The following is an 11137-nucleotide window of genomic DNA, read 5'->3' as shown; positions in this document are numbered from 1 at the left end:
TGTTTTAGTAATAATTATTATATAGAACAAATAGGGCAAAGGAGGGGAAACAAAGAAAGAAAAGAAAAAAAAAAAAAAAAAGGGACAAGAGAAAAAGGAGAAAAAAGTGAAATAATATGAATACAAAAAAACTGCGCATTCAACCCATGTGTACATGTAAATATATAAAAATATGTGAATCTGTTGTAGTGTTGCTTATTTATAAATATATACATATGTGATGCGTTTTAGCTACTAAAAGATGTTTTTCCTTTGCTCTTTGTTCTTTTTTTTAACATTTTCTTTGTTGTTGTGTAACTGTAACTTATATTTGTATTATTTATATATGAAGTGCACTTAATTTAAACATTCATTTTTTTCTTTTTAATATAATAATAATAGAACACTTTTTCTTGTTTGCTAGTTACTTCTTCATTTTTACCGTTCCTTGTATGTGTTTTTTACAAATTTTAAGTGCAAAAGTAAGTGTAACTATTTTACCATGCGCAATTAATATTTGTGACGTCACGTATATATATATATATAAGCATACAAATATACATACATACATACATACATACATACATACATACATACATGCATACATACATATATAAATACATACATATATACATACATACATATATAAATACATACAAATGCACACACTGTTCTTTTTTATGTGTCCTTAAATATATTATGCTTGTCGTTTCTCCTACATGCTTTAAATTTTGGCATATCAGCAACTTCTATTAATTTGGGCTTTTATTATACCCCAAATAAAAAAAAATAAAATGTACGTTTTCAATTTATGTTATACGAGAAATTTAAACAAGGGCAGTTTCTACAATTATTTAGGAAAAAAAGAACAAAAGAACAATACCTTGTTTATTTCCTTTTATTTCATATAATTTTATTTATTTTTTTTTTTATAAATTTGGAAATATTATTTAGCAAAAATATTATATGATTTGAAAACTTTTCTTTTAATGTAGCAACTGCATTAATGATCAATATCAGGATGTGACTCTTGTAGCTAAAAAAAAAAGTATACAAAAGTAGAACATTAAGAGTACATAAAAATAAATATGTACATATGTACATAATTCACAAAGGTGTATTTATGTGTATATTTGCTCGTTTATATATTTGGGTAAATTATAATTTTGTGACGCACGAGAAATAAACATTTTCCCAAAAGGAAAGAATATTATTTTGAACAAAAAACAAGTGAGTTGAACTATTTTATTATATACCTATTTTGAATATACCTGGTAAACGTAAATTCAACATTTTAAGGGATCAAAAGGATATAATTTGGAAGTAATAACTTAATATTGTAAATAGAGTATTTATGAGAAGCAAAAATTTGGTATAGTAATAGTACATATGTACACATATATATATGAAAATCAGAAAAAGTTACGTATTTTATGGTACTCTTAAAAGTTTAAGGTGTAAAATTTTAAAAATATCAAGTTGCACGAGAAATTTGTAGACTGATAGTACAACCCACAAATGTGTCACTAATATTTCAAAGGACGAATAGATATATGATATACATATGTACATGCTCATATTACATATATAATATGTTTACATGTATATATCCACATATTTATATGTGGGAGCATATTTAAAGCACTGTTCGACTTGTCATTTTTACAAATTAGTTGTAAGCGGGAGACCGTGAAATAAAAAACTCCTTTAAAATCATGAATGTAGTTACAACATTTTTGTTGCTTCTATTTAGTATAAAACACAGTAATACATATAAATTAAATAATATAAAACAACCCCTAAATTATATGTACGGTATTAAAATTAATGTAAATAATGCGAAAAATAGATTTGCCTCGAAGTTTATAAGTAACTTAATTAGTTATACTAAAGAATCATACTCTCCTATAAACCCCAAAAAAAACATATTTCATATAGATGTGTCTAGTAATAGTAAAAAGAGATATTTCAAATCATCCAATGAGAATAAATTATTTTATAACATAACGCTAAGAACAAATGATGAGGAAAAAAAAATTGAATGTAATGAAGATGAGTATATATTAGACGCATGCGATAGACAAAATGTTGAGTTACCTTACAGTTGTAGGGGTGGAAGCTGTTCAACTTGTGCCGCCAAATTAATAGAAGGAAAAGTAGACAATGATGACCAAAGTTATTTAGATGAAGAACAGATAAAGCAAAAATATATTCTTTTATGTACGTGTTATCCCAAGTCTGATTGTATCATTGAAACGCATAAAGAAGAGGAGTTACATGACATATGAAGTTAGCTAGGAATTTTTTTTGTGCCTATAAATTAGAAGCATATATTTCGGAGCGCGTAATTAAACGTAAACAAATTATTATGTTGCAAAAAGGAGATGGAATAAAAAAAAAAAAAGAAAAGAAAGAAGAGAAAGAAAAAAGAAACAGATTAATGTTCAATACAGTTCTTTATACTATGTTGTTCATATTAAAATATTTGGTATTTTTTTTTTTTTTTTTTTAAATTTGATTTGCAAAAAAGGAAAATACATAAAGTGGATGAAGGGAACATTGGTATTTATGAACATTTACATATATATGGTTATTAAAGGAAATTTTTTTTTGTGTATTTTTTTTTTTTTTTATGCACCTTTTTAATGTCCATTATAAAAATTTTTTTTTACGTTTTTTTTGCTTCTTTTTTTTTACTTTTTTTTTTTATATTTTTTTTTTTTTTTCTTTTAAATTAACGCAAAAGCTTTAACATAATAACTGTATAATAGCTGAAGGTAAAAACAGTTGTAAGGACAACTTTTTAGACGAAAAAGGCGAACAAATTCGCGCATGTGCAAAGAACATATATCTGCATATGTGTACTTGTATATATGTATATGTCAATGTGTAATACGCGGAATGTCCCCTCAAAAAATACGAAACATGGTGCACTTTCCGCGCACGTTATTTTGCCAGGCTAGAAAAAATAAAATTTTACAGTTGTAAATTTACGAAATAATGGAATATAATACAACTTGAAGAAAAAAAAAAAAAAAAAAAAAAAAAAAAGTCACATTTTTGTGAAACAATTTTGTATTTTCATATTGAGTAAGTCTTTTCATCATTTAAAATTGTATAACCATTATTTTACTTTTTAATTTTTTTTCTGAAAAGTTCAACATTTTTATAGTGTAAGTTTTTACAATAATATATATTAAAAGTTACTCACCATTTTTGAAATTATAAATTCGTTTATTATATTTGAATAATTTACATTTACAACAAACAATGAAATGTTTTGATTTAATACGACAAAAAATTAATGATACGTACATTTATATATCCCTAAAGAAATGACTGAAAAATATAAACACTTGGACAAAGGATCTAAAAAGTTTGACTGATAGGTATTTGAATAGAATGAAAAATAAGGAAAAAAACTGAAAAAGCAAAAGTAAAAAGTGAATATTTTTAACGATAAGAATTAATAAATTGTAGTAGTACATGAACTGTGTTTAGTAAATTATAACATTTAATAAATTGCAAAAATTTCAAAAAAGTATAACCAAATCGCTTGTGCGTTTTGTTGAAAAGAATAATGCCAAGTTGTTCCACATGCCTCTTGCATATTTTCCTTGTCACAGCATTAAATTGTTTGCTACATAACTACAAATACTTGTGATAAATATGTTATATTGCAAGGGCGTGTAAGAATTTAAATATTATTTGTGCATTTACATGAGTGACATTATTAGTGCACGCAACATGTCTACAATAATTACTGTTTTTTTACTTGTTCTGTAAATATTGTGCATAGTTAAAAAGTGCCACTCATTTTGTATTTACTGTTAATGAGTTGTTATATATGCATATATATATATATATATATATATGTATATATATGTATATACATACGTACACAATGCATAAATTTATTCATGAATGCACAAATTAAACTGATAAATATTCACAAATTGCCCTTATTGTATAAACATTGTAATGTGCAAAGTTTATATTTTTTTTTAAAAAAAAAGAAAAAGAAACAAGGGTACTATACCACCCACAATGCAACTCATGTTACAAATGTAAGAAGTTCTATTACCTACATGTAACTACTGTAAACATTATTATAAAGTTGAAAGGGAGTTTTTTTCATTTTCAGCTTATACCTACAAGCAAATTTGCATGCTTACACACACGTATAAATATATATATATATATATGTTAATTTTTCAAAAGTCCTCTTATACTGCCTATACATATAACTATATGTATACCTGTCTTTTTTTTTTTTTTTTCTTTTTTTATATGAAAAAACAAAATAATATAGTTTTACTGGAGAGAAAAAAAAAAAAAAAAAGATAAAATAAAATTAATTTAAAGTTTTTGCTTCTAACAAATTAACGAATTTTGTGTTTTAATCTTTAACGTTTTAACGCTTCATTGTTTTAATAGTTCTTCACTGTGAATTTGTGATCATAAATTTTAAATGCACCTTTTTATGCTTGGCACTTTAGAAATTTTATTATGTTAATAAATTTGTGCGTTAATTGAAAATATATATGTATATGGATTTATACTAGAGTAGGAATTACCTCCTATTTTGTCTTTTTGAATTTACTTAATTGTAACAAAACTGCTATTATAAAATATTCCTTACGTGCATAGGAATACTAAAATTCTACACAGTGTAAATGCAAATATATGCGTGAATGTGGGCAGGGATGAGTGTACAAATATATATACCCCTATATAAATATTCATAAATACATGCACCAGTACATATTCATAAATACATGCACCAGTACATATTCATAAATACATGCACCAGTACATATTCATAAATACATGCACCAGTACATATTCATAAATTAATGTGCCAATACATATTCATAAATTAATGTGCCAATACATATTCATAAATAAGTGCACTAATTCATATTCATACATATATGCACCAATACATATTCGTAAATCCTCATATTTACCTATACCTCCCCAACACCCATACACACATATATATACATACAAATTTAATGTTTGTTCATTTTAGAAAATGAGCTCTTTAAAATGTGTATCTACGAGAGTGGCAGCATTTATTTTGTACCTAGTACCGTTGATTTACTCATTCTTAGTCATAGTTTTTGGGTTCATTGAGTGTAAACAAAGGAATACTTATAATTTACTAGTACTGTCAGTATTTTATGGCATAGTAATCATTATAATATGTTTAGTTGGGTGCTACGGGGTAATAAAAGAACATGCTGTGTCAATAAGATCTACAATAATTCTATTAATTGTGAATAACATTATTATGACCATGTTAATAACATTTCTGTTAATAGATATTTTAAATTACCCTCATATTGTTACTATTCATCAAGCTTCTAAATTCTTACAGTATATAGTACAAGATAAAAAGGTAGGACTAATTTTTTGTTCTTCAGTTTACTTGTTAATATTTTTTTCTTTTTGTTTTATGTGGACTATTGGAGATTACTTAGCTCAGTTAGATGCCAAGGTGTGTTTAGATGATTTGAGGCACTCACATGACCATATTAAGAGCAAAAAAAAATTAAATTCAGGAAAATTAATGGGTGACGAGAACGAGTTTTTGTTAAAGGTGTAGGAAGAACATTCAAAAATGTATTTACAGAATTTGGGTCTTTTGCACATACTCCCCTATATATAAGTATATATATATATATGCAAAATGTGTATTACTTATATGTGAATTTACATATGTTTTAAAAAAAACGTTATATTGTTAAGGTTATCTTCTTTATATAAAATAAATTAAAAATAATTTTACTTATTGTTTTTTTTTGTTTTTTTTTGTTTTTTTTTGGTTTTTTTTTTGGTTTTTTTTTTGGTTTTTTTTTTTTTTTTTTTTTTTTTTTTTTTTGTTTTTTTTTTTTTGGTTTTTTTTTGTCGTTTTGTTTTACTCTTTATTTAATGCACATATATGATTACCTTGTGGGCGACAGCTAAAATGTGAATGAATACATTGACTAAAAATAAAATTTTAAATTAGTTTAATGTTTCTACTTGTATTTAAATGCTTGCTCTTCTGTATTGTTGTGCTATGTTCGGTTATGCAACGTATAGTTGTGCTACGTTTTGTTTTGTTATGTTGTATCTTATTTTTTTTCGTAAAATTTAGGATTTTTTTTTTTTTAGTACATTTTAATACACTAGCTTTCTTGGAGTTTATGTGTGTTGTTATATGTTTTCGGCTTTTATATGTATTTTACCATGATATCTCATTTAATTGGTTAATTATTTATTTGTTATGGACAGTTGTAAAATTTACTTTTAATTATGCCCATTTACATGCACATATATATTATATATATACATACGCGCATGTATGTAAGTGTTTATGTATTTTTAAAGGATCCATATAAAACTATATGTTATACCCTTTTAATATATGTCATCTCTTTGTCATAAGGTATGTACATACATGTATAGATATATACATGTATATATACGTATATATGTATTTACGTAACGTGCTCATTTCTCTTTTTTTTTTAAAACTACATTTTAATCATAAAAATCTGCTGAATTTTTTTTTTTTTTTTTCTTGATACAACTATTTGGAAGACAAAAACATTATTTAAAAAATTTTAATTCATAAATATATAACAAAAAAGAACGAAGTAGAAAGGTTAAAGGACAGTTGCAACTATTCAAAATATTTTAACATTTCAAAAGATAGATTCGAATACAGAAAATTGTTACTTTAACGTTTTTCTAACATTTCTTACGCTCCTACATTTCGCATGTTTGCTTTTACATTCCTAATTTATTTCCCTTAGTATTACTAAACTTTGTTCTACAAAACTGTTATGTAAATGAATAAATAAAAAAAAAAAAGAAGAAGAAAGAAGAAAGATGAAATAAGATAAAAGAAAAGAAGAAAAAAGAAAAAAATTATACAAGTGATATTGTGCGAAAAATTTTTAAGAGTACATTTTTAAAACAAATAATTATGTTCAAATGAGAACATCATTTTAAATATTTTACAGAAGTATAGATATTCGACTTTTCCGTTATGCTAACTTTGTTTTGCTCTTCTTACATATTTTTTTCCTTTTTTTCATTTTCTTATTTCCTGGTGCATTTCCTTTGTAACCACGAAATACATTCCTATTTAAAAGAATAACATGGTAAAGACGATTTTTTATTTTCATGTAACTTATTTTGGTGAATTATTTTACATTCAATATATATATATATATATATATATATCTACATATTCATATGTGCATATATGCATATTTACATTGTTTATATACATACTTCTATATAACATAAATAGTAATCTGAAGAAATATAATTTCGCGTTATGCCTTTTAAAAAAGAAAAAAAAATGTTATCTGGTTAAAACAAAACGGAAGAATTAAGAGGAGAAAAAAAAAAAAAATCAGAAAAAACGAAAAAAAAAAAAAAAATAAAAAAACAAAAGAGAAAAGAAAAAAAGCAGAGAAATCACTAATTTGGAACATTTTAAAGCATATATAGAAGCATATTATAAAACATGCGGTAATTTTTCTTTATAATTTACCATTTTGATTAACCTGGGAATGTGTTCATTTATTTATTTATTTTTTTTTTTTTTTCCCTACCCCCACATAATTAAACATTTTTAATAAAATGAAGCAGGATGAATGTAGTTTTTCTTCTACCTCTTTAGTCATAAATGAGATATGTTCTCTGTTTAGCGTTTTGCAGAATGCAAAAAGTAAGAAATGCATTTTAAATAGTTTAACAAGGTTGTTTGTGTTACTGTATAGTGAGAGAATGAAAAGAAAATTAATATACGATGACGCTAATGGTAGTAGTGATAGTAATAATAGTAATGATGGTACTAGCTCTGATCAGAGTGAACAAAACAGCTGTGATGAGGACAACATAAAATTAAAAAAATTTTTCAAAAAGGACTTTATCATCTTGGAAACACGTAATAAAAAAAAGGTGTTCACAAAATATGATAAGTGGCTAAACGAATGCTTTGAAAAATTCCTAAGTCTATTGTTTCAGTTGTTAAGTCATGATGATGAATTGTTTTTAAAAAAGAGCTTGTCTTTGTTATTTGGGTGTTTACAGTTGGAATCAAAAATATATGAAAGTGTTATTGATAATATCCCAAATTGCAGTGTTGATAATGTAGATAGAAATAATAACGATGTTAGTACAAGAAGACCAGAAGAACATACTAGTAGCATAGAATATAATGAAAAAGAAAAAAAGCAAAAGGAAAAAAGTTTCCCCATTAAGTTATTTAGGCGTATTACTGTCTATTTACTAAAAATGCAAAATCTGAGTATTAGCGCTATAAAACATATATGTAAAAGTTACTTATGTTTTTATTATGACTTAAATTACTTTTTCCTCTCAATTTTTAAAATCTATTGTATGGATAGAAAAAATGCAAGAGATGGAAACACGTGTGATGGAATTATTGACTGTGCAAATAGTAGCCGCAGCAGTAGTAGTAGCGGTAGTGCCATTTCTAATAACAGTGGCTTAATCCTTGGTCGGAAAGGGAAAAGGGTACCCAAGGCAGAAAGAATAGCGCAAAAGGTGGAAGACACAACCGTAGATAATGACAACACAAGTTCGTTCATTTATAGCATTTTAATTAATTCCATTAAACCTGATAAAAAGGTACAAAGTTTTCATATTAAAAAAAGTGCATTTATGAAAAAGGGTAAAATTGATGATATGTTTTTATTCTTAGACGAAAAGGATAAAAGAATGACGAGAAAAAGAAAATATAAGAATCCAAAAAAGGGGGAAAATGGACAAAACTACAATAGTAACAGAAGTGGAAACAACAGTTATAAGAAGAGTAAAATGTTTTGTAGTTACGAAAGCGATGACACCATTGTGCACTCGTCCTCAGATTCTTCTTCCTCAGATAGCAATGAGAGTAGCAATGACAAGATTGGCAGTAATAAACATAGCAGTGATGGAGATTATAATTTTCTGCGGAGTGGTAACTTAACTAATGGGAGTAACAGCAGCGATGAGGAAACAATGTCGGATGTTGTAGAGCAATATGACGACATGATTATACAAAAGAGAAGGAAAGAAAAGAATGAATGTCAAATGAAAGAAAGAAAAAATAATTTATTTATAAATATAAATATAGATAATAAGATTTATGCTAGGTTATACGCAAATTGTTGGTTTTATTTTATAACAACCTATAACCATAAATATACTATGATGTTGCAATTATTGCATTTTATTCCATTATATGTATTTCCTTATACTAATAACCCTTATTATTTAATCGATTTTTTTAATTATGCATTTTATTCTGCGTCAAATTTGTATGTATCTCTGGCAGCACTGCCAGGTATTTTTCATATTTTAACAGAACTAAATATTGGAAATTTACTGACTGAGAGGAATTGTTCTACAGTGAACAGTCAGGGTAGGACAAAAGAAAAAACGGAAGCAAATGAAGATAGGGAAAGAAATGAAAACTATGAAATAAAGCATGAGGAAGAGCATCAGTGTACGGAAGAAGCTGATAGACATTATGCAATAGGTGATACAATTTTACGGAATGAGGAAAGTGAAAAAATTATAAAAAAGAAAAACAATAAAGTCCTTGATGATATTACTTATGATGAGGAGAAGGAGTTAATTTGTGTTGAGCATATTGAGGAGGGAAATGCTTCATCTGGTAATTATTCTAAAAAAGGAGACGATGATATGCATACGATAGATGAGGATGGCATTGAGGGAAGTAGCAACGATAGAAGTATTGATAAGAGCGCGTTTCAAAGTCTCGAATATGATAGCAGTATGAAAGGGAGCGATTGTCATAGCCTCGGATATGATAGCAATATGGATGGAAGCGAGTGCCATAGCCTTGGATATGATGGCAATATAGACAATAGTGAATACCAGAACCATGGCGACGAACTTGATGGGGAGAAAAAATTAAATGATAACATGTACACAGACTATTATAAGAGGTTATTTGAGCTGATTATGCCGGTGAGTTTTTATTATGATGGTACAAGTTTTTTAAAAATAATATATACATCAATAAAAAACAGAATGATTCCATTATATTATGTTATATCCTTTTTAAAAAAGCTACTTCGTGTTGGATGTTTAACCTCTTATAATATATCTATAAATATATTAAGTGTAGTGTATGATATATTAAATTATTTCAAAAATGAGTTACATGACGCAATGTTTATTTCAGCTCCAGTTTTTATGAACATGGAATTTAAAAACGATTTTTTTTGTTTTGAAAATTTGGAGAAAAATTTTGATAAAAATAAAATTATTGAAATGTTAGAGCAAAATGCAAAATTGCTAAATGTACGTTATATACAAGAAGAGAAGAAGGATACGAAATGCCATGAAATTTTAAGTAATGTAAAAATTGAAAATAAAGATGACTGTATTTTGGTTCTTGAAAAATCAAACACGAAGCTAGATGAATTTAATAGAATGTCAACTGAGGATAGCAGCACTGAAAGAGATGGAAATGAACCAAATAGGAGAGAAAAAAATCTGTTTAGTTTACAAAGTTGCTTACCAGATAAGTACCAAATAAATATGAATACTTTAAACAAAAAGGAGTTATATATGGCTAACCATATTTTTTATGAAATAATATTACTTAACAATCACATATGTGATAATTTAAGATATTATTCTAACGTCTATTACTACAGTGTTAATAATGATTCTTCATATAAACCTCATGAGTTCTATAATGATCCAAATAAAATGAATTGGGAAAAAGAAGATTCTCTTCTTTCTTTTTTAAAAAATATTTTAAGTTTTAAAAAAAAGAGAGAATCGGACATATGTCTATCTGTTCAGCAGAAAAACTTCTCAACCATCTTTTTGTAATTTTTTAATACGCTGGCTGGCACACGTGCCGGTTGCATTTGCTGTGGCCCACTAGTTTTCTACGCGTATATGTATATGCATATAAGTGTGTACATATATGAGTACAATCAACACAGGCGGGCATATATCTGGGTGCCCAATGACTACTTATGCATAATCATTAACTGCAGTTCGCAATTTAATTCATTCTTATGTTTTTTTTTTTTTTTAATGTTAATATGCAGTGAAGTTTAGAATACTTTTTTATTTTAAGTATTGAACACTTGTGCTTTTTCAT

At 26.3% G+C, this 11137-nt stretch overlaps 3 protein-coding genes across 3 annotated transcripts; all 3 read left to right on the top strand.

Annotated features, from left to right (window-relative positions):
* Window positions 1-1694: 1694 nt before the first annotated feature.
* MKS88_005417 (ferredoxin) lies at window positions 1695-2267 on the top strand (the record flags this gene model as incomplete). The annotated part of the gene is made up of 1 exon (XM_067218676.1): window positions 1695-2267. One exon carries the CDS (start codon window positions 1695-1697, stop codon window positions 2265-2267), a length of 573 nt encoding a protein of 190 aa, XP_067070627.1.
* A 2750-nt stretch (window positions 2268-5017) lies between these two features.
* MKS88_005416 (uncharacterized protein) lies at window positions 5018-5590 on the top strand (the record flags this gene model as incomplete). The annotated part of the gene is made up of 1 exon (XM_067218674.1): window positions 5018-5590. One exon carries the CDS (start codon window positions 5018-5020, stop codon window positions 5588-5590), a length of 573 nt encoding a protein of 190 aa, XP_067070626.1.
* A 2033-nt stretch (window positions 5591-7623) lies between these two features.
* On the top strand, window positions 7624-10860 carry MKS88_005415 (nucleolar complex protein 4; the record flags this gene model as incomplete). Its single annotated transcript, XM_067218673.1, has 1 exon — window positions 7624-10860. The coding sequence occupies one exon, from the start codon at window positions 7624-7626 to the stop codon at window positions 10858-10860; it is 3237 nt and encodes a 1078-aa protein (XP_067070625.1).
* Between the last annotated feature and the right edge of the window lie 277 nt (window positions 10861-11137).

The sequence above is a fragment of the Plasmodium brasilianum genome, chromosome 14, assembly GCF_023973825.1.
Source record: "Plasmodium brasilianum strain Bolivian I chromosome 14, whole genome shotgun sequence".
In the NCBI taxonomy this organism is placed as follows: domain Eukaryota; phylum Apicomplexa; class Aconoidasida; order Haemosporida; family Plasmodiidae; genus Plasmodium; species Plasmodium brasilianum.
Note: the sequence above shows the minus strand (reverse complement) of the source record. Positions and strands in the feature narration are given on the sequence as shown.